At 38.1% G+C, this 25182-nt stretch overlaps 1 protein-coding gene across 10 annotated transcripts in view; it reads right to left on the minus strand.

Moving 5' to 3' along the window:
* The window catches only part of CTNND2 (catenin delta 2), a 468899-nt gene that overhangs the window by 79273 nt on the left and 364444 nt on the right, over window positions 1-25182 (minus strand). For all 10 annotated transcript variants that reach the window (XR_015697560.1, XM_087721965.1, XM_087721966.1 and 7 more), the window contains 2 exons: window positions 15940-16057; window positions 10603-10788 (listed from right to left, as the gene is read on the minus strand). Coding sequence is in view for 9 of the 10 variants with exons in the window: in XM_087721965.1 (XP_087578091.1) it covers window positions 10603-10788; window positions 15940-16057 (304 nt within the window). In the remaining variant the exon portion in view is untranslated. The remainder of the gene's footprint in view (window positions 1-10602; window positions 10789-15939; window positions 16058-25182) is intronic.

Consider the following 25182-nt stretch of genomic DNA (forward strand, 5'->3'; position numbering starts at 1 on the left):
AATGGAGAAATGAAAAGAAGCGTAAACATAAAAATAACAAAGTATGGAAACAATAAAAAATAATGAAAAACAAAACAATGAGAATACAGCAATATGACAATATAAAACAGTTGGTAAGGAAACAAGCTGCGAGGAGAGAGCTGGGTTTTTGCTATTAATCTAGTAGCCACAAGTTATATTGTGATGATGGGCTAAACAACACAATGAAATCACTGACAGGGAAAACATCCCAGAAATTACATTCTTGGAGGTGTTGAAATAGACCAAATACTGTAAAACTGATAACAACATAGTACTTCACTGGTTACCGATCAGTCTCCAGATACGCTTCAAAGTGCTAGTCATAACTTATAAAGCCCTTCATGGTATTGGATCTGGGTACTTGAGAGACCGCCTGCTGCCAATTACCTCCCACAGACCCATTAGATCTCACAGGGTTGGCCTCCTCCGGGTGCCATCTACCAGCCAATGCCACCTGGCTACTACCCGGGGGAGGGCCTTCTCTGTGGCAGCTCCGGCACCTCCGGCCCTCTGTAACGAACTCCCCGCAGGGATTCGGACCCTCACCTCTCTCCAGGCCTTCCGAAAAGCCGTCAAAACCTGGCTTTGCCGGCAGGCCTGGGGTTGATGAGTTCCCCTCCCCTCTCGACTTGTGTGGTTGCATGATTCTTGTTTATTTTAATTATCTGTATTCTGTTCTATGTTCCCCTTTTCCCTTTTTGAGTTGTTCGCCGCCCTGAGGCCCTCCCGGAGAAGGGCGGCATACAAATAATAAAATTCAATTCAATTCAATACTTTGTTGAAAGTTGAAAACTTTTAAAAACTGTCTGGAAGCAGAAGCTGCTAAGATCAGTCTGCTTGTTTTTGAATGATACAAAATTCATTATTCTGTACACATGCAGAGATCAGAGGCTATTTGTACATCAATCGATCGATCTATCGATCTAGGAAGCAATATTTAACCTGCTTTCTCATCTGAGAACCCTCAGTCAGTGAGGGAACGCTAATATTAATAATTTGGATTTTTATCCTCTCTTGCATTATGATTTATAGCCTATCTATCTTGCACACTCAAGTTTATTTCCTCTTACTTCAGAAATGTTATAACTTATGACTCATTACAAGAGATATAACTGAAGGTCACAGTGATTTCTGGAGGGTCATCTAGAATAAAAATATTATTTTGAGTTGGCTTACATGTTTAATAAAAATTAAAGATGATAATAAATCTAAAGTAAAATCAGAAGAGTGTCAGAAACACTGGTGTGTTTATAAATAGCAATAGCAATAGCAGTTAGACTTATATACCGCTTCATAGGGCTTTCAGCCCTCTCTAAGCGGTTTACAGAGTCAGCATATCGCCCCCAACAACAATCTGGGTCCTCATTTTACCCACCTCGGAAGGATGGAAGGCTGAGTCAACCCTGAGCCGGTGAGATTTGAACAGCCGAACTGCAGAACTGCAGTCAGCTGAAGTAGCCTGCAGTGCTGCATTTAACCACTGCGCCACTTCGGCTCATACATTATTATTTTATTTTATTTTATTATTTTATTGAACATTTATATGCCGCCCTTTTCCCTGAGGGGACTCAGGGCGGCTTACAACAATAGGGGAAGGGAGTGCCATTCATATCACCATTATTTTGCACAAACTGCATTAAGTCCACTGAATTATTCATTAGATTTTAGAATATGAATATTACATGTGTTCAAGGCCATAATACACAATTCTGAGAAAAAGTACTTGCTTCCTTTTAGATATTCTTAATTTTTGCATATATTTTCCAGAGAATATAAGTGTTTCCCATGGATCCTGCCAAGATACAAAGGGACTCTGCATAAAAATATAAGACTAGTTGTTTCTTTCATTTACTTCCATACAATACAAAAAATTAAATATGCGGCATGCCGATGTAGGAAAGCAATTGCCTTCTTAGATTCAGTACCTTTTTGGGCCATTTTAAAGTATGATAATTGTAGCACTTCCAGTAATTGGTAAAGTACATCTCAAATACTACATGAAAGAATTATGGGCTAACCTCTCATGGCAAAATAGCTCAACTTTGTCATTTCGGAGCCTTTACAATCATGAACTCTATTCCACAAACAATATTCCCATTATGGTTCTCTTCTAACAGGTCTGCCCTTTGATGTAGCCAAAATGCTGAATACTTTCCTCTTCATTCATTCTGTTGTAGGCTCCCTTGTGAATTTGGGATCACTGTGGTGGTGGATGACCCACTTGGGTTTCAGGCTCAGCTCATTATTCAGATGGATAAATGGCCTGGTATTCTGTCATAAAATCTGATAGAAAAAAAGAATACCTGCTTTGTCCAGTCATGGAAAACACCACGCAGAAAAGAGTAACTGGATCAATTGAAGATGCAAAAGTGAATGAGAATGATGCCTTTTTAGTGAGTCTGCTTAGAATAAAGCCTGAAGTTTTTTTTTTCCGTTGTAAATGTGTTTTTATTTTCCATTTCATTTTCGTACAGTCACATATATACTGTGCATAACCGGGGCCATATAACATTAAACAATAAACACAGCCATTCCTCTTGTCGACAATACCCCCCAAAATAGAAACCCAATGTACCTCTTCGACCCTCCATACACCCTTTCTTTCGCCCCCCCTCCAACTTTCCTTCTTCCCTCCATCATTCCCCTCTACCCTACTTCCCCTCCCCCTCTACCACTCCTCTCTCCCGATACACTCCCTCCCTTCCTTCTCACCCTCCCTCCAGTCCTCTCTCCCACCCTCTCTACCCTCTTTCTTCTATCCCTCTACTCCTCCCTTCGGTGTATTTCTACAATCTATTAATATATTCAGCTTGTCCTATTTTTACAGTGGAATTAAAGAGCAACAGTATACAAGTGCCGTCATGTTACTTTAAAATCTAGCACATACTATATATCCCCCCTCCCCCCTAACACCCCACCTCCCTTCCCCCCCAACTTCCCAGAGCCCGTAAACGGTATAGATTTTTAACAAACACAGTCTAAAATATATTGAGACAAAGGAAATAAAAAAAAGAAGTTAATAACATCTCTGCATTGAATAATAAAGCCTGAAGTTTTGAATCCAGGTTTAAAGCATAAAGTTTGAAAGTGTGGTTTAGAAATTTTATTATTTTATAGTATCAAGAGAGGCTTTTGAATGTGGAAAATATATATTTTTATTACATTTTTAATTAATCAATGTTTACATGAGCTTGATTGATAATGTAATCAATAATTCATTTTGTTCATTATTCATTTCATTTATTCTCTCCTTTTCAGTTTAATTTAATAATTTAAATTAAAATAAAAGAAACATGAGGCTGAGTCAAACCTGAGCCGGTGAGATTTGAACCGCTGAACTGCAGATAACAGTCAGCTGAAGTGGCCTGCAGTATTGCACTCTAACCACTGCGCCACCTCGGCTCTCTACCTTTGTGCACTGTACAGGAAATTGGTTAAACAGCCTCTTCCGTTTCTATGATTCTACAATGGGGAGTTCCCTGAATCTTCTCTGCCTTTGCCAACAATAATCTGGGGGGAAAAGCCTAAATCCTAAAATATCATTTGAGTTTATTTTTCAAATGCAAGAGATTATTAAATCAATCTATAAATAGACTGGTATGGTCTGGTATTAAACAAGGATCTTATGAACAATGTACTATACCGAGAAAACCTTTCTTAGAATGACAGTGGGCCCTTGGTCATAGACACAAGTAGTACAATGTTTATAATTTGTATCTGTGGTTCTGATTCATAAGATTTAAGCCAATGGGATTATTATTTTTTTGCTAAATGAATGAGAAATATTTTAGATACCCTATTTTTTTCCCAATATAAATTTAAAACTGCTCTAGTAATTTTAAACTTCTAAACTTCTAAAATTCTAAACTGAAATGTTTAGAAATATTCTGAAAATAAATGGGCTCTATTAAAAATAAATTCAGTTCTGGGATCCTCATGCACATGAGTTGTCTGAATACGCACGCACACACACACACACACCTCCATGCATAAGGATCAGCTGGGAGAGGTGAAGGGGGGGGGGGGAGAAGCTATTCTCCTTTGTTAGTTATTACTTTGTTAACTTATTGCTGTCAATCTTCATCTGGTCAAATGCCCCTTCAGGCTTAGGTTTAATATGATTGGTTCCAATGTTTCCCCTTCCCGAAATTAGATTATGTGATTTATCACCTTTGACAGAGTTTATTAGGAATTTCCTGGCACACTGCCATTTTGACCTGTTAACATAACACTGCAACTGAATGAAGAAGTCCTTTCCAAAGGCAAAAAGTCATTCCATAAGCATAAAGAAATTTCATGAAGTCATCATTTCTTTCATGCTGCCGCAATATTATATACCTCACCTCATACAAAACAGGCCTAGAATTTACAGTCTCCCAGTTTCTAACCTGGAGTTGTAATCATACTCCCAAACTGGCTCCCTAATACACTGCAACTCAGGGTAGCAATATATCCTTGACTCCATTTGGACAGTACCAGCGGAGATGCCGAGGGAGGGTCTTGCTCAGATTTCCTGGAATGAGTTCCAGCTTGTCACCCCTGAGGAAGTGGACAAGGCCATGGGAGCGATGAGTGCCTCTACCTGTTTGCTGGATCCGTGTCCCTCTTGGCTGGTCTTGACCAGCAGGGAGGTAACACGAGGCTGGCTCCAGAGGATTAGGAACTCGTCTTTGCAGGAGGGCTCTTTCCCGCAACCTCTGAAGGAAGCGGTGGTAAGACCCCTCCTTAAGAAGCCTTCTCTGGACCCGGCCATTCTTAATAACTATCGTCCGGTCTCCAACCTCCCTTTTTTAGGGAAGATTGTTGAGAAGGTGGTGGCCCTACAACTCCGACGGACCTTGGATGAAACAGATTATCTAGACCCCTTTCAGTCTGGTTTCAGGCCTGGATACTGCACCGAAACTGCCTTGGTCGCACTGACCGATGATCTCTGGCGGGCCAGGGATAGAGGACATTCCTCTATCCTAGTGCTCCTTGACCTCTCAGCGGCCTTCAATACCATCGACCATGGTATCCTTCTGCGACGGCTGGAAGAGGTGGGAGTGGGAGGCACCATTCTATGGTGGTTCTCCTCTTACCTCTCCGACAGGTCACAGTCGGTGTTGGTTGGAGGGCAAAGGTCGACCCCTAGGCCCCTCAAATATGGGGTGCCACAGGGCTCGGTCTTGTCCCCCCCCTCCTATTCAATATCTACATGAAGCCACTGGGTGAGATCATGATGATACCCAGTTGTATCTCTCCACCCCGTGCCAGCTCAGCGTAGCAGTGGAAGTGATGTGCCAGTGCCTGGAAGCTGTCAGGGTCTGGATGGGAGTGAACAAACTCGCACTCAATCCTGACAAGACCGAGTGGCTGTAGATGTTGCCCCCCAAGGACAGCCCAGATAGTCCATCCCTAAGCCTGGGGGTGAAAATTTACACCCCTCAGAGAGGGTCCGCAACTTGGGGGTCCTCCTTGATCTGCAGCTGATGTTAGAACATCACCTGTCGGCTGTGACCAGGGGGGCCTTTGCCCAGGTTCGCCTGGTGCACCAGTTGCGGCCCTACTTGGATCGGGAGACACTTCATACGGTCACTCACGCCCTCGTCACCTCAAGACCTGACTACTGTAATGCGCTCTACATGGGGCTGCCCCTGAAAAGTGTTCGGAGACTACAATTAGTCCAGAATGCAGCCGCGCGAGCAATACTGGGTGTACCAAGGTACACCCACATTACACCTATCCTCCGCGAGCTGCACTGGCTCCCTATCAGTCTCTGAGCACGATTCAAGGTGCTGGTTATTACCTTTAAAGCCCTACATGGCCTAGGACCCGGATATCTGCGAGACCGTCTTCTGCTGCATACCTCCCAACAACCGATAAGATCACACAGGGTGGGCCTTCTCCAGGTGCCGTCAGCCAGACAATGTCGGCTGGCGGCTCCCCGGGGTAGGGACTTCTCTGTAGCCACTCCGACCCTATGGAATGAACTACCCCCAGAGATCCGGACCCTACCCACTCTCATGGCCTTCCGAAAGGCTATCAAAACCTGGCTATTCCGGCAGGCCTGGGGCTGGACCTCATGAGTGAGGTCCAGCCCCGATTAGATTGGGTGCATGATGTGGTTTTTTTAATCTGTTCTTCCTCCGTTTTTTAACTCTTTACTTTTTAAAATTTATTTTCTGTAAACCGCCCGGAGTCCTTCGGGATTGGGCGGCCTATAAATTCATTAAATCAAATCAAATCCTATTTTTAAAAGGATATTTTTAAGTAGGAAAAGGCACTTAGTGTCCAGTGAGCATCAGCATAGCAGACTATCCCAAGTGGGCACACAACTCAATTAATCATCCTCTAAAGATGGTGATATATTTTTTATTTATGTCATAGTAATTTATTCCAAATGTGCAATCATGCATACAGATTTATATACATTTTATGCAAAATTGCAATCCCCCCCCCTCAAATTATTTTTCATCTGTCAAACAGTTGCAGTTCTTTGAAAATATTAAAGTGACACACTAACAGGCCATCAGAGTTATAATATGAAGTGGACTTTCAATAAATATAAGAATGGTTCTGTAACATAGCAATAGCAATAGCAATAGCAGTTAGACTGATATACCGCTTCATAGGGCTTTCAGACCTCTCTAAGCAGTTTACAGAGTCAGCATATTGCCCCCACAGTCTGGGTCCTCATTTCACCCACCTCGGAAGGATGGAAGGCTGAGTCAACCTTGAGCCGGTGAGATTAGAACCGCTGAACTGCAGATAACAGTCAGATGAAGTGGCCTGCAGTACTGCACCCTAACCACTGTGCCACCTCGGCTCATTTGTCACAGTATAATTAATCTAGTAATTCAGGTGCTAGCAGGAATCAAGAGATTATGGGAGTGACAGTCACAAGTCTCTGCACACTGATGAAATACTACCTTAAGGATTATAGTCATACACGAAGTTTGGAGTATAAATTGAAAAATATTACCATGGTTAAAATAACTCAGAAAACTAAATTATATTATTAGAAGTATCAACCATCAATCTAAAAGCTCTTTGAGTTTCTATCAATATACTAATCTAAAGCCTGAAGCTGGAATAATTTATCTTCATGCTATATAACAGTCCAATGAACAAAAATGTGAAATTACATGCAGTTCTCTGCACAACTTATTTTAAGAAAACGATATTCAACCTGTCACTTTGATGGACAAAGAAAGCGAAGGCAAGGTCTTCATTCTATTCTGATGAAGAATAATTGTAGAATGTGGAAAAGTTTTATCTGAATATAAACATCCAACCTTATAGAAATGTTAAGCTATACAATAAGAGGATCACAATATTGTACCTGCAGAGAAACAATCACAGGTTGCAATCTTAAGGTGGTTTACCTAGATTTACCCCAAATGAATTAAAGGCGGTTTAATGAGTAAAATCATACAGCTAGAAAATCAACTATAGAAGGCAATTTCTAAGTTATATAACATACTGAAAAGCAATAGCAATAGCAGTAGACTTATATACCGCTTCATAGGGCTTTCAGCCCTCTCTAAGCGGTTTACAGAGAGTCAGCATATTGCCCCCAACAATCTGGGTCCTCATTTTACCCACCTCGGAAGGATGGAAGGCTGAGTCAACCCTGAGCCGGTGAGATTTGAACCGCTGAACTGCTGATCTAGCAGTAGCCTGCAGTGCTGCATTTAACCACTGCGCCACCTTGGCTCTTAAGACAAATCATATAATCCAAATGTATCTTGTAACACTTTCAGGACTGTCTTATTACAATAAAAGCTTTAATGGGCTGGATAACCTACAACATATTTTTTATCATTAATGTAGAAATCATATTATTTAATATAATGCAATATCATTTGAATTTATAATTTAATTTACAATGGAACACCGCTTTTTCTTGTCCTCAGTGCATAAATACCTTTTTTATAAGGAATTTTTTTACAGATATCATAAATCTACATATAATTTCCCTGCTCTTAATATTCTTAAATAACTCTAAAGTGAATCCACCATCTCTTTACAGCAAAACTCATTACAGTAAAATTACCTAGTTTGCAAACTTTTGTAAATTTAAATTCTGTTTAATAAGATACTACAGAAACAAAAGTTTTGGATCAGTTGATTATGCAAGTATATTTTCTAGATTCTGTATTACCTAGCAACCACAAATTTCCCTGTGTATATTTCAAGACACCCAGGAAAGAAAAAGTATATACCATTTGTATGGCATCAGAAATAGAAAACCATTTTCAGATTTGATAGACAACTAATAATGGAACCTTATGCTGTAATCTGTCAAAACATTTAGCAAGAAAATTATCATTTCAGAAATGAAGCCTTGCTTTGGTAGCAGGTAAATATTATTATTGGTATAAATAAATATTATTGGTAGGAATAAATATCATCTCATTTTTTCTCCAGATTTTATTAGTCCCAAACTTGACCATTAAAAACATTTGATATAAAATGTCAATACAGAATTTAGAAAATATCTAAATTTGATGTAATAATTATTTTTCTAACCTTATATAGATGTAAAAGACACACACACACATATATCTATATCTATATATGTGTGTGTGTGTGTGTATTGTTTTTGTGCTGATAAATAAATAAAGGGAGACTAGTATAGATCTATTTCAAGCTATTTAGCTCTCATCAGCTAGCCATACCCTTACTGGGATTCGAACCTGGGCTGTATTGCATATTAGGCAGATGTATTAACCACTAAGCCACAGGCTGTCCTCCATTATCATAAATCAAACACATTAGTCCTTAACATTTTCCCACAGGTCACATGTTATATTTCTTTAGCAGATGCTACAAATGACTCTCAATTTATGTATCAAGCAAAGTTCTCTTTCCCTTCACAATATAATGTCAAAATTCTGAACTGAGTTGACAGCTGGTAGAGGAAGGGTCTGATTGGCAACTGGACAACTAGATCACCTTTCTACCACAATCATTGCAATGTATTGTGAATTATTTTCTAGAGGACAGGAAATCTCTAAATGCAATAACATATTTCATGATGATAGAAACAAGTTAAGGAGGAAGTTTAAAATCTGTAATAATTTGAGTCAAATGCAGAACATAACTAATAGAACAGATTTAGAATCTAGTTGGAGCTATCAAGATACTTTATAATTAAAATATTATATTTAATCCCAGAAAAGAAACAATAATAAATAATTTAGCTTTGCATGGATGGCATTAGTACAATTAAGACAATGGTTAATAGAAATTATGGAAGCTATTACATATTCCTGTTAAGAAAAAGATCCCAGAAATATACAGCAAAGAGGATAATTTATTCCATTCAAACTATATTGGTTAGCTTATTAGAACAAATTTTAGCCAGAATAAATATAATTATCAAATCATATAGGCATTCAATTTTATTTATATAAAGTGGTTAAAAGCCGATTGTCCAACAAAGAAAAAGATTAATTATGGGATGGAATTTTAAAAGTGCCTTTAAAGATAATCAAGAAATGTTCCAAATAAATTTGACATAATTTTTTCTGTAATTATTATTTATACAGATGCTAAATAGCAATATCTAACAAAACAATTTCCCACTACCATTATATTATTTATTTCATACTAGAGTGTGTATATAATAATATTGTAGTAAATGAAGAGTTAATAAGTAAAAAGAACCTCTTAACGGTTCCTATTAGGACAGTCAATTAAAGTTACTTTTCTCTAGCTTATTTTAAAAGTTAAAATTTATGCAGAACTAACTTAGTTTTTAATACATTTAACAGAAGTTTTTTCTTTGGAGAAAGCAAAATTGTTTTCGACTCTATTATACTGCACTATTTGGTTGTAGGACAGTGGTGGGTTTCAAAATTTTTAGAACCTATTCTGTAGGTGTGGCCTGTTTTGTGGAAGTGGCTTGGTGGTCATGTGACTGGGTGGGCATGGCTTGGTGGGCGTGTGATCGGGTGGGCGTGGCCAACTTGGAAAATGTGGTGAACCTCACTTAACAATGCTCTTGCTTAGCAACGAAAATTTTGGGCTCAATAGTGGTCATAAGTTCTCTTTCTCTTTCTTTCTTTCTTTCTTTCTTTCTTTCTTTCTTTCTTTCTTTCTTTCTTTCTTTCCTTCCGTCTCTCTCTCTCCCACTTTCTTTCTTTCTTCTCTCTCTCCCACTTCCTTTTTATTTCTTTTTTCTTTCTCTTTCTATATTTCTCTCTCTCTTTTTTCTCTCCCTGTCCCTCCATTCCTTCCTTCCTTCCTTGTGTGTATCTCTTCCTTTCCTGTGTGTATCTCTCCCCCTTCCTTCCTTCCTTCCTTCCTTCCTTCCTTCCTTCCTTCCTTCCTTCCTTCCTTCTTTCCTTCCTTCCTTCCTTCCGTGTATCTCTTCCTTTCCTGTGTGTATCTCTCCCCCTTCTTTCCTTCCTTTTGGAACAGGTTCCAAAAAGTACGCTAAATTTCACGAACCGGTTCTGGCGTACTGGTGCGAACCGGGAGAAACCCACCCCTGTTGTAGGAGATGGTCTTATTGCTATTACTACTATTATTGTCAGCTATCCAAAAGCATTTTGGCCACACAAAATCAGATCAATTAAAGCTAAGAACATGTACCTGATCTTGAGATTTCTTTTTCTTTTTTTTCTTGCCCCAGCATCCAGAACTTTCAGCATCTTTCCCATTGGCATCGCCACAAAGTAAACCATCAAGTTCATCAGTCCCCATTTGCTGTCCCTGAGATGTTTCTGCAGCGAGTCTGTATGAAAGGTTCCTTAAAATGCACACACAGTTTTCAACGGTCTGAAAGAACAAGAAAAAAAATAAATTGTAATATATTTGGAATGTTCCTATTCATCAGAAAAGTTATGCACAGGATAGTTTTCCTACCAAAGAAGACACTTCTATTCCAACAAGGATTTCTTCTGTCTATGTATGTCCCTATTTTCAAATATGCAACGTGCTGTGTGAAAATTATTGTCACCTCAATGAAGAATTTAAATAAAGCGAATTATATTTCTTTGGGGGAATAAAGTCTTTGTCTGGATGTAACAGGAATGTGAATATTGAAAGAGAACAAAACAAAAGGTAAAAGGTATTAGACAAGTTTCACATATGGAGTTTGGGAGGGGGGAAGGAATACCACCATGTGTATTGTGAAGGATGGTCCATCATCAATGATGATTATTATCCCTCTAGTGAAAATAATTGATCTACAATTTAAACTGCCTCCAAGATTGATGGAAATATCATATAGGAGTCTTAGGGATTCTGTGCTGAAATGTAATAAACTCAGTGGCAAACCTAACCTTAAAAACATTTTGTTTTGTTTTAATTTAAAACAATTTGTGATTCAACTTAAAATGACTAGGTGTTAGAATCATCTTATGAAGGATTATAGGTCATTTATTCCTTTGCTTGCAAATTCACTCCCGTTTACATTTTAAGAATTGAGAAAAAGAACAAATAAACTACAAGACTTATATTGCATAAGATAAAATAGAAACATTTGATTCTCTCCTTTGCAACTCATGAAAACTACCTTTAGAAAGCCACAGATGATTTCCTGGGATCTGTATTAGGATTTCCTCAAATAATCCACATTACTCTTAAATTTGGCAGAATTAGCACTGCAGGGTCTGATTCCTACTTGCTAAAATCTCTTCATGGTGCTGCTTGCAAGTTTCTATTTTTTAATACTCTTACTATCCTGATCAGTTAATCAGGTAAGAATCTATGACTCCTATATAGGCAATTCTGCAGAAATAATACATAAATAAATCTCATTGTAAGACTAGACAGGATGTTTACAGCATAATGTCTATGAAGGTTCTCAGTTATCCAGGTAAAATTGTCTGAAGTCAGGACAACTGGACTTATTTTTCTTATTAGTTTGAGACGTTTTGCTGTTCATCCAAGAACTTCATCAGTTAGAGCAAAATAGTGAAGCACAAAGTTGTTGGAATATACCAACTCCTCCTGCCCCAACTTCAGGAGTTTCCTCCCCAAAGTGTGTTGCAATATGTCGATGAATATTCTGAAGTCATTCAGGTAAAGTTGTCTGAAGGTTGAGTCATGGCAACTGGTCTTACTTTTCTTCTTAGTTTGAGATATTTCACTGTCTATCCAAGCAGCTTCATCAGTTAGATCAAGTTAGTTAGGCAGAAAGTCGTTGGAATGTACCAACTTCTCATGCACCAAACTTGGGACTTCCATTGTAGTATGTCAATGACTTTGTGCTTGGGGAGGAAACCCCTTCATTGAGGAGTTGGTACATTCCAACAGCTCTCTGCCTACCTAACTTGCTTTGAATAATGAAACTGCTTGGATGCGAGGTGAAACATCTCAAACTAACAATTTAGAGCATAATGTTATGTCATCTTAAGGTTATCTTAATAAGTGCATTAATTGGTTGTCAATTGCATTCATTCAATATGTCAAATATTTAAATAAACAGTGACAAAAATTTCTCTTTCCCCCATCATTACATCAGACAAAATATTCCAAATTGGAAATCAATCTTCAATCAAGACTGAAAAATTATCCCTACCCACATCACCATATATCAGTCAGTCATTTTCATCTGTTAATTCATATGTATCAGCTACATGCTAGCACAGAGCCCATTTGGCATCCTCTTGCAATGATACAATTATTTGATGGGAGAAAGGCTGTGTACAAATAGGCACAATTTCCATCTAATCCATTTGGTTCCTGATGCCATCTGCACGCCACCACCCAGTGACACTCAACTGCTCAGCGGAAGTTGCACAGGCACTGCACACTGTGTGCAATTGGCCCGTTTGCCTCAAAAAGCAGTAAGGAACATGGGTGGGTGGGTGTGCCAAATGGCCCACTGTTCTGGTATGGCAGCTGCTGCTCTCAGCTACCACTGGTATGCCCGTACTGTGCCGTACCACCCGGAACCCACGGTTCCACCACAAAACCGCGGACGACAAAATCGCGGTCGACAAAAGCGCGTATGTGACGTCATCACAGCGCGACGAAAAAGATCGAAAAATGTAAAAATAAAGCGAAAACCTTACCCTAACCCCCCCAAACCTAACCCTAAACCTAACCCTTAACCTAACCCTAACCCTAAACCTAACCGTTAACGTAACGAAAAACCTAACACTAACCCTTAACCTAACGCTAAACGTAACGCTAACGCTCTAAAGCTAACCCTAACCCTTAACCTAACCCTAACCCTAACCCTTACCTTTGTGTGAATCGGCTTGCTGTAATTTAATTTTTATTAATTTTTATTTCAATTTTTCGATCTTTTTCGTCGCGCTGTGACGACGTCAAATGCGCGATTTTGTCGATCGCGCTTTTGTCGTCCGCGGTTTTGACGGGTCATGGGAACCCACCACTCAAATGAATTGAATTTAAAATTGCTCCATCAAATGGGCATCTCCCTCTGAGCAGAGGGCTGGGTATTGGTATTGGAAGCCAATCGGTCTCATCAGATGCTCTGTATAATTCTGATAGGGGGATTCTATGTAGAAAGACCTCAGGTGTATCTCTAGTTTATGAAGAGATCATAGATCCAGAGAGGACACGGTTACTTTTTAACCAAGTTTGATAACTAAGGTTATTTTCTAAGGAAAAACTTGAAAAACAAACAGATACTGCCTGCTTTGTACAGTAAGTAGAAATGTAACTAGTGTCAAGTAGAAAACAAGTATTCCTTTGAAACCTGAAGAACCAGAGTGACCTGTCAAGAGATTAGGAAACTTGCAATTGTTACATCACTAGAGGCCCCATCCTCATTTTGCCTCGATTGGAATTAAGTGTTTTAGCAGATTTTAGCTGTTTGTCAAATCATTTTCTGATGTCAAGAAATAGTTCTGGGGATTGCTAGAAATAAGAGTATCTCAGATGTGTTCAAGAAGGGGTCACAGAAGCCAGTGGCCAATGATAGGAACTCTGATTGAAGATGAAGAAAATGTTTGTAACCCCAAAGTTTGTTGTTCTAAGAACTTGCTCACAAAGTCAGGTTTGCAGGTGAGAGGACCAATTTTGAATTCATTTTGTTAACAACTAGCACTGCTTACAAGAATCTACTGCATGAATTTCCTTAAGGCACCAGGGGTGGAATTATGCATTTTGGGTTGGTAAATACAGAAGACGGTATCTGAGGTCATATAGCCATCTTCTACAAGCATTCATGCATACAGCAATAACAAAAAAATGGAATTATAATTTAGCTCTGCCAATTAAGAATAAAAGTAATGGAAATACCAGTTTAGCATTCTTTTGCATTATATTTGAATGCTATTACTTGGCACCTGTTGAGCTTTTCAGACGTTGGAAAAAAGCAGAGTTGTTTTGTGTATCTTTAATGGAGAAGAGTAGCATACACTAAGAAGATTATTTATTGTATGAAATTTATCTGTCAGGGTAATTGATGTGCTTGAAAATTGCATTCTGCCATCTAAGCCTCCATCAATTAGTAAGCAGTAAAAATGATCTGCCAGGGCATCATGCTTTGGATAGATGCTTCTAATTTTATTAGCTACAAAAAATTAAATCACTAGCTGTGGATCAAAGTTACTTTGAATTACTTTGCCAGATAGAAAAAGACACCAATGTGCTTTAAAATAGCACTGTCTGAAGTTGTTTTATTCAATAAAACCCATTTCATTTCTTTCTATGCCACTAAGAATGGATACACTTCCGCAGAAGTGTATACTTGCTCCATGAGGTGTGCTCTTATTGGAATGTAAGGCACATATTTATTGCACTTTTTATCACTCAATAACAATATCAGGGGTGGGTTTCAACCGGTTCGTGGCGGTCCCCGCGAACCGGTTGGTTGGCGAACCCGGAAGTAAGTAACTTCCGGGAACGGCGAAGGGCCCACCCGCCCGCCCGCGCTCCTTACCGGTCTTTGAAGGCTTCTGCACTTCCACGCAGGCACATGGCACATACAGCGCCTGCACGATTCTCCGCGAGCAGCTGGATGGCACATACAGCGCCTGTGCGATTCTCCGCGAGCAGCTGGAGCATCGTGCAGGCACTATGACGCATGCGTGAACTGCGCGCGTACATGAGGATAGTGCCAGCCCCGAACTGGTTGGAACGGGATAAGCAACCTACCACTGAATAATATCTTTGCTTTTCATCTCATTAAATCTAGAGTAAGGATGCTTTACAATGTGTTCTCAAATCTTATCGGAATATATTTGTAAAATATCCAAAGACAGAGATATGCTTGTTCACTGTGCTCTCCTTGATTTGCACTCATAGATTCAATAATACGGAAACTTGTTCATTAAGCCCCTTAAGTACAGGAATAAAATCAAGGGCAAAGATTATTTGAACATAACAAATTAAAGAAAGTTTAGTCCTGATTAGTCTTCAGAATAGACTACACTATGCTTCCATTTATTGCTGAACAAATTGTAGGAGAAAGAATGGGATCCGTCTTAATTTTTGTTTCTAGGTGCACTGAATACAACTACAATCATTTCCACCTTCCATCTTTATAAAGTGAATTTGAGAAAATGTTTTATTTATTTATTAAATTTATATGCTGTTGTTCTCACTGTTGAAGCCAGATGAATTAATGAATGCATATGAAGCCGTGCAAGGCTTTATTAAGTATCTCAAAATCTAGCTGTTACCATTAGACAGGAAAATCCATTTTGTATGCCTTGCAATTCTATAAGTATAAAACATGGAAAATAAGCCTTGAGTAATTGGGAATCATTTTTTTGTACAATTTCTGCAATAGTTGGAGCTATTTAGCAAAGAGGGCAGAAGCCAAGATTTGCTTCATTTTGGGAAGAGTTTGGGAATTATTATTTGGTTTTTGAAACTAAGCATATTTCATGGCTGAAAATACAGTGCCTACAGTGGAAACCCACCTTTTAGTAATTGTGAGATTGAGAGTGCAAAAGTAAATAAGCAAATAAATAAATCAATCTAGGGTAGAGAAACTCAACACACCTTGCTATCAATTTCACTGCTTCCTAGAGCAGACTGAATCACATAAAGCAACGCATCAGTTAGTCCGTCACATTCTCTCATTCTTCTCCGAGCTTCTTCTCCAGCAGAGCTGACATTCCTGGAAGCAAATAACAAAATGTTGATTCTTTACTCAATCTTATTTTTATTTTGTGTAAAACTCATTGACATCGGTCCCTTTGAAGCAACTTCATTCACCATACAGATAGCTCGGGACTTTTAGACTTCTAGATACCGCAGTCCCAAAACATTTGTGGTCTAATTTCTGAACGAGTTCAACATGATCTTTACCAAAACTCTTGATTTTCAGTTACCAAAAATGTAGTTAATAAATTAGTTAATTTTCATTTATTCAGCTATACTTTTCATTTTGAAATTATCAATGAGCCAGTCACCATAGTTTCATCACATCTGTAGTGTACTAGGTAGAGACATATCAAGCCTTTAAAAGATATTTAACCCACCTTTATACTCTGATGAGTAAACAAATAAATACATTTTAAAATAGTAAAATTTAAAAATACATTAAACAAAATACTAAAGTCAAGAAACAAACATTTGGTGAAATAAATCTCTAGAATTTCTTAACATGTTGAATTTTATTTCCTGAAATGAATTTCCTATCTCTTAACTATCCTTCTTATCAAGTAGTCCTTCTGCATATCATGGAAAAGATAGGGAAGAGAAGGAAAGCTACCTCCTAAAGCAAAGTGAAGCAACCAAAATATTTTACAAATGAGACTTTTCAAAAAACGGGTTGAGAAGCAGAAAAATCCAAGAAATGAAAAAGGTTAGGACATAGAAAGAACACATATAGAAATGGCTGAAAAGACTCAATAAAGCAAATTATACACGGCATGTAATTTAAAATAATATATTATGAAACTGGAAAATAAGTATTAACTATTAGAAAATATTTTCTTTAATGTATGTGGGATTGTACGGAGCACAAGAGACTCTAGACCAGTGTTTCTCAACCTTGGCAACTTGAAGATGTCTGGACTTCAACTCCCAGAATTTCCCAGCCATCGATGCTGGCTGGGGAATTCTGGGAATTGAAGTCTGGACATCTTCAAGTTGCCAAGGTTGAGAAACACTGCTCTAGACAATACAAAATTGGAAGCACAGTAAGAGACTGTGGTGATTATTAAAGGAACTTACTTATCTAGTTTTAGTGTTTAAGTAACCTCTTGAAATCTTGAACAGATTTCATTTCTTCAGAAAATCTTCCTTACATTTCCATTAAATTAATGTCTAATGTAGAACCTAAGCTACTCAACAACTTTCACTTTGGATCAAAATTAAAATAGTACAATTGACTGAAGACTGGTATTTTTTTATCTAGGATAGTTATCCTATTCTACTTAATGTGAGGCTAGACTAGGAAGTCATGTTTCGGCAGTCAAGTGGTCAAAATCAATCTTGACGATCAATGAGATGACAGTTGTCTCAAACTGTTCTTGTAAGTAGTATGATTTATCATCAACACTGGCAATTATTGTTACAGATGACTCTATAATTCTTGTTTCAAGTTGCCCAACCAACAGTATTGTGGGTATGAGAACCCTTCCATTTTTCAAGATCCCAATCCTTAACAGTTCTTGATCAATGTTGCAGTGACCATCTTGTGAACAGGAATTAGGACTGACTAGTGCATTCCCAAACCTACATGCTGTGCCTTCAAATAATAGGAACAAATTGTCAAGCTCTGTCAAGTGAAATAGATTCAGTTCTCAAGTCTGAGCTTATTTGTAGCTTCCTGAGTAAAGACAAATGAACTTTACTTCCAGAGCAGATTTATTTTTCAGCAGTTCTCAGATGATCACAAGCAAACAGTCTGATACATATCAGTCTATTATCAAAGTAAGAAACAGGTAGAAACTGTTATTTCTGTCCCCTTGAGTCTTATTATTTTTTCAACATATCCCATATTCTAAGATAGATTTCCCCCTCATTCATAAGACCTTTTAATATGGAATCAATTCTTAGTAAGAATTCATCCCTTTAACAAAAGTAAAACTACAATAGTATATGATTGATACATAATGATATACAATGTATTTCATTTCATTTAAAATCAAAGTCTAGTAATTTAAGTATCATACATGAATATGCTATATATCTGTGATATTAATAAATGGTGAATATTAGTCATTTCCTCTAAGATGTTTATCTTATCTTTGTGGAGTCAGAAGCTATCAGCAAACTAATTCATTAAAATAGACTGCTAAGTCATATATCCTGGGATATGTTTCTAAATATATTTCCAAAATTCTTTTTTTAAACAAATTTGTTTCCCATTTTTCTGGTACTGGTTAATGAATTGTTCAAATTTTAAAATAATTATGTACATAGTATTGGATAAGACTTTCTTTCAAAGTATATATTAATAATTCAAAGTTTGCATTATTTCTTAAAAGAGCAATGTCTAAAACATTGTTTAATAATATAAGAGCCAAGGTGGCGCAGTGGTTAAATGCAGCACTGCAGGCTACTTCAGCTGACTGCAGTTCTGCAGTTCGGCTGTTCAAATCTCACCGGCTCAGGGTTGACTCAGCCTTCCATCCTTCCGAGGTGGGTAAAATGAGGACCCGGATTGTTGTTGGGGTTAATATGCTGACTCTGTAAACCGCTTAGAGAGGGCTGAAAGCCCTATGAAGTGGTATATAAGTCTAACTGCTATTGCTATAATATTCTTCACTCATAGTATGAAAAAACAAGTATTTGACAGATCTTGCTTTATGTAAGATGTTTTATCATTCATTATTTTACATTTTTCTTCACTTTAAACTATTTTAGCATAACCATTTCTCTATTTTTAATAATTGTGACACTTTAAATATTCCAAAAATGAACAGAAATTAAATAGTTTAACACTTATTTTTACAATATGTCTTTTTTAAAAATCCAGATTCCACCTAACAAAATATCTTTAGCACTGATGAAGATACGCATCGTCTGTATGCTTTCTGATTCTATGTATCTTCTTTAAAAAGTTTACTTAAAATATTTCGATAAGTTTTAATCCTTACTTAATCTTTATTGCTATCTATTATACTGTTATTTATTGTATTTTTGGAAGAGTCTTTAGCCAGTTTGGGAATATCTATTATATTAATATTGTTGTTTTTTTTAAAAAATGTTTATAATTGAAACATACTTCATGTTATTTCCATCTTAAAATTGGTTTAATGTTTTATATCTGTTTAGTGGACTTCTGCAATGACAATACTGGAATAGATCTTAAAAGATATATTTTCTGGAAGTCATAAAGTTTCTGGCATGTAAACTGTAGGTAAGACTGCAAATGATTGAACTATTTGATTGCCATCTTTCAAATAATATTGAACAACATAATGTTTCATAATGTTAATACCTATGTCTACCATTTGCATGTCCTCAAAATTGCTCAAAGAAACAATTTCTCTCGTATTCAAATAGAAGCTGTTCATTAATGCAGTTCAGGATTGAAGTGAGAGCAAAAGAGCAACCAACTCTTACATACAGTATAACTCAGTGTTTCTCAACCTTGGCAACTTGAAGTCCTGTGGACTTCAACTCCCAGAATCCCCCAGCTGGCTGGGGAATTCTGGGAATTGAAGTCCACAGGACTTCAAGTTGCCAAGGTTGAGAAACACTGGTATAACTGCTCCAAGTCCCACAAATCCTAAACTAAATAATTAAAAGAGTTAAATGTATACTAAAGCAAAAATATTCAATTCTGGCCCTTAGGCAGATTTCTAACACAGATCTGGAAAGTTTTGTAGAAAAGGCTGACGTTCACCTCTTGATTGCTAGGAATATTCAGCATGTCATTGAAATTTAAAATGAAAAAAGAAATTACATTTTAAGCCCAGGTTTTACAGTAATGGCATATAATTCTTACAGACATGCTACAATTTAAATAAAATCACATTTTTCTACAGACTACTGCAAAAGAACCAAACCACCATTCTAAAATGACAACTAACCTAAAAATATCTAGCATGGCATTTATTCAGAACATTATTTATTTCAAAAGAAAAGCAATCGTGTAAGATTGTTAGAGGGTAGAATTTTTACATGGTCTGTATTTGTTTTTATGGTCTAGTAATTGAGCTCATCCAGATCCTTGCAGCAGAAATAAGATACAGTATTGAGCCAAGGTGGCACAGTGGTTAAATGCAGCACTGCAGGCTCCTGCTAGATCAGCAGGTCAGCGGTTCAAATCTCACCGGCTCAGGGTTGACTCAGCCTTCCATCCTTCCGAGGTGGGTAAAATGAGGACCCAGATTGTTGGGGGCAATATGCTGACTCTCTGTAAACCGCTTAGAGAGGCCTAAAAGGCCTATGAAGCGGTATATAAGTCTACTGCTATAAAAGTAGTCATACCCTCATCTCAGAATATTGCCTCCATAGCAAACAGTGGGGCATTAAAGAATGCATAGAATTGCACCTCTTAGTTATTATGCAAAACAATTCAAAACTGTATGTTTTGGCATTCACTATACAGTATGTATGCATGCAGAGTTGCAGGGATTATCGAGGTTTTATTTTATTTGCAGATATTTCACTACCTCCATTGAAAACACTGCCCAGTGCTATAAACTTGAAGAACCAAGGTTTATTGGTTAATTATGAATTGGAATACATATAGTGCCTTCCTACTAGGACCCGGATTGTTGTTGGGGGCAATATGCTGACTCTGTAAACCGCTTAGAGAGGGCTGAAAGCCCTATGAAGCGGTATATGTCTAACTGCTATTGCTATGTAATTGGGTAGCTTGTGGTGTTGTGTATTATGTAATATGGGATTGCATGTCATTATCTGGTTGTGCTGATCCAATTCTATTGTATCCAGATGTTGTTTACCAGGTATGTGATATAGAGTGGGGATCCCGGGGAAATCGGGCTGCCCAAGCGGCAGGTGAGCACACATCTGAAGCTCCACCTGGGCAAGGGGCAAGCAAGTGCACAGGCACACAAAGCTCCATTTGTGTGAGTGGCATGTGTGGGCATCCGCCGCTTGTGCAGAACTATCCCCTCTCCACCCTTGCCGCTGCCACCACAGTCTGCAAAGCCAGCATGTTTGGGACCACTGATATAGAGGGAATGTTGTTGTGATAGCAATAGCAATAGCAGTTAGACTTATATACCGCTTCATAGGGCTTTCAGCCCTCTCTAAGCGGTTTACAGAGTCAGCATATTGCCCCCAACAACAATCCGGGTCCTCATTTTACCCACCTCGGAAGGATGGAAGGCTGAGTCAACCTTGAGCAGGTGAGATTTGAACCGCCGAACTGCAGTTAGCAGTCAACTGAAGTGGCCTGCAGTACTGCACTCTAACCACTGCACCACCTTGGCTCTCTCTCTCAGTGATCAGTGCTGTTTTCCACTTTATTATAGAACTATTAACCAAAAGTCAGATAAGCAAAATAAGTCATTATATCTGTATAATGGAAGCCAAGTAACAACATCTTAATCTGCTGAAAATATATACATCCAATACTATAGGCCACCTAACCACATACTGGGCAGGCAGTATGCCATAATTTACCAACAGTCCTTACTTCTCCATCAACAACCCAAAACCTCAATCCTGAATGACATATATTCTCCACCATAGCAGTACTTATATGTTGCAACAAACTTTACGTTTATATAGAAAAACTCCCTATATATATATAGTCTTTTAGAGTGGATCCTAATATATTAAAATATATACTTACACAGTATATACAATTAAATTTGGTTCTCCAATCAAATAATATTCTTTTCAGTCAAGGTTACTGTTTTATTTTTACTCCTATTCATTTATGTCTTTCTTTCAACACCAGTGTTCTTTCATTTAAATATATATTAAGTCCATTCAATCATTTATTATAATAGGGCTATGGGGTGGGATTGGCTCACACCAATCAGTGTCTTTTTTAAAAGAAGAAGACAGAGATAATGGCATATTCTGCAATGATTACTTTTATTTTACAATTATTCTACAGTTCATATTTCATTATAACTTGATATATTCTAATTAAATTACTTCTAGACATTGATTGAAGCAATCATTTGTATAAACCTGCTACTTATTTTAACTAGGAGATGGGGATCATGCTATAACCACTACTTTAAAATACAATAGCATTCTCAAACATTCTCAAATAGGAAAGTAGGTGAAGAGTCTTGACTTCTGAAAACACCCAGGAAAATGTTTAAAAATGCTGATAAGGAACTTTGGAGAGAAGCTGTATTAAAAGACAAAAGTTAAAGAGGTTCAAGATTTTGTCTGTCTGTCAGTCAGTTGAATAAGTCTCCAAAACCTAAACAGAATGAGACCAAATTTTGTATGGTGGGAAAAAAAATGAAGAACAGAGATGGGATCTAAAAATGAAGTGGATCCAACTTGGGTCTGCAGAATTTAAAAATTTCCCCACTGCATCCTTATGAGAAAGGCAGTTGGGCAGTGAATCAGTGTCCCCTAATTTAAGCCCACCCAGTCATGAGAGCTTAAACAAAGCTATTTTTAAGGAGTTGCAAAACATTCTAGAAACTTTGCCAAGCCTGCTTTCCTCTTCCTTTTGTTTTAAGTATCCTAGAAAGCTTCTGCATCAGGTGTTCCAGTTCTCAGAAATTCCACATCATTAAGACCACTTTCTCCAGAAATAGAGCAAAAAAAAATGCTAATGGAGATGTCAGTGAGTTGCACAAGCTCAAAGATAAATGGTTCATTATGGTTCTCCAGGCTTTTTGAGTATCGTTTTAAAGAAGTCACCAAATAACTCTTAACTCACAATTTCACTTCTACAAAGCAAAGGAGGAAATGTTCCAGATGATGTATTATTGCTACATAAATTTGCATTATTCCCAGCAACAATTCCTGAATTGCAGTGTAAACCTGAAGAGCCAAAATCATGCAGCAAGCATGAATACACATACACAGAGTGGAAATATAGTATAATTTAGTGTTGTGGCCCAGCAGGAGCCGTTGGAGCTGCCACCGACAGCGAGGGGTCTTATGAGTCGGCCCTGGAGGATGTGGAGGACCCTGGACAGGGTTCCGACTCCGAGCAGGGCGCAGAGAGGCTGGTTGGTCACCAGGTGGTGTCTGAGCCTTGGATCAGAGGGGAGGAGACAAGAGAGAATGATCCAGAAACCACCTGTGAGTTGTTCCTGGATGCACGCCATCGACGGGCTATTCGGCGTCAAGAACAACTACGTAATTACAGGAGGTAATTACGCTCAGCTGATGCTCATTAAGATCCTCTCCTGATTATAAAAGAGACTGCTTGTGCCACGCCCTTCTTGCAGAAGTCTACATTAAGGACTAACGTGAAAGAAACTTGGCAGGCTGGATTGCTGCCAGAGTTTGTTGGCATTGCTGCCAAGGTTTGTAGGACTTGCTGCCAGAGTGCTTATCTCTTTGTTTATGTGGCTTTCAGCCAACGAGACTCTGAACTGAGTAAAAAACATTCTCATTTACGTTTGTTTTGGTTTTCGTTCCTGGACAGAGAAGGGGGGTCAGAACAATTTAGCAAAAGGTTTGCTTGTCAAAAGTCACCGTTAGCCAAACTAAATGCAGCTGGCTTTTGATAAACTATATAGAAGCTGCAACTCAAATCAATTTAAATTTTATGCCATCGTCTTACTGAGCAACTTTTTTGGAACATCTGTAAGAATATTACAGGTATAGTCTTTTAAGCACAACAGCCTAAAGTCGTAACGTAAAGTGCTCCATTAAATGGTTCAGCGGTGTTTAAGCTAGCAGGGTTTTTTTGAAAAATGTTATCCTTGCACATCACAAATTACTAACCAGTTCTCTACAGACATTACACAAATGTTTCCAGAATTTCAGAAATTGTTTGTCATGCAGAGTAATATTGTTATTCTGTGAACAATAAATAAACAAGCCAAATTGTGCATTGCTATTCCACAGGCTTTTGGGATTGCACCCTAAATCTCCAAAGCAATATATTTGGTTTTTCACTTTCACCCACAGATGGGCAGCTGTATAAATGTGTTGAATAAATAAATATGTTTAGAAAGTACATGCTTCTAAGTTTATAAAATTTATTACAGTGTAAATATTTTTATAGCAGCAACCAAAAACGTGATCCTACATTCACTACTTTGCTACAGTCAAATGGTAAAAAGAAACATGACCACTGATTTATCTCATCAGCTTAGTTTAATATTGTCACTTCTCCTCTAACCTTTTTACAAAAAGCTATTGAAATTCTGAATACTAATACAAGCATACATAACATGATACATATCATTTCAGGGTAAGCAATGTTATGCAACGTGCAGAAAAGGAGGAAAACATGAGATAGGAAAGGAAAAGGAAATATATCCAAACCTATTTTATAGCAACACCAATTACCATACCTCTTGATACCTCACAGGATTGATACTGTGATGGAGAGAATATGATAGAGTATACAGGTGAAACTCGAAAAATTAGAATATTGTGCAAAAGTTCATTTATTTCAGTAACGCAACTTAAAAGGTGAAACTAATATATGAGATAGACTCATTACATGCAAAGCAAGATAGTTCAAGCCGTGATTTGTCATAATTGTGATGATTATGGCTTAGAGCTCATGAAAACCCCAAATCCACAATCTCAGAAAATTAGAATATTGTGAAAAGGTGCAATATTCTAGGCTCAAAGTGTCCCACTCTAATCAGCTAATTAAGCCATAACACCTGCAAAGGGTTCCTGAGCCTTTAAATGGCCTCTCAGTCTGGTTCAGTAGGAGTCACAATCATGGGAAAGACTGCTGACCTGACAGTTGTGCAGAAAACCATCATTGACACCCTCCGTAAGGAGGGAAAGCCTCAAACAGTAATTGCAAAAGAAGTTGGATGTTCCCAAAGTGCTGTATCAAAGCACATTAATAGAAAGTTACGTGGAAGGGAAAAGTGTGGAAGAAAAAGGTGCACAAGCATCAGGGATGACCGCAGCCTGGAGAGGATTGTCAGGAAAAGGCCATTCAAAAGTGTTGGGGACTTTCACAAGGCGTGGACTGAGGCTGGAGTCAGTGCATCAAGAGCCACCACACAGATGGATCCTGGACATGGGCTTCAAATGCCGTATTCCATTGCCAAGAGAAAGATGAGAGACATGAGACCAAACAATGCAGAAGAGCTGAAGGCCGCTATTGAAGCATTCTGGTCTTCCATGACACCTCAGCAGTGCCACCGGCTGATAGCTTCCATGCCATGCCGCATTGAGGCAGTAATTGCTGCA

Source organism: Thamnophis sirtalis, unplaced genomic scaffold (genome assembly GCF_051295495.1).
Source record: "Thamnophis sirtalis isolate CommonGarterSnake01/CBP01778 unplaced genomic scaffold, rThaSir2_p1.2 scaffold_8, whole genome shotgun sequence".
Lineage (NCBI taxonomy): Eukaryota > Metazoa > Chordata > Lepidosauria > Squamata > Natricidae > Thamnophis > Thamnophis sirtalis.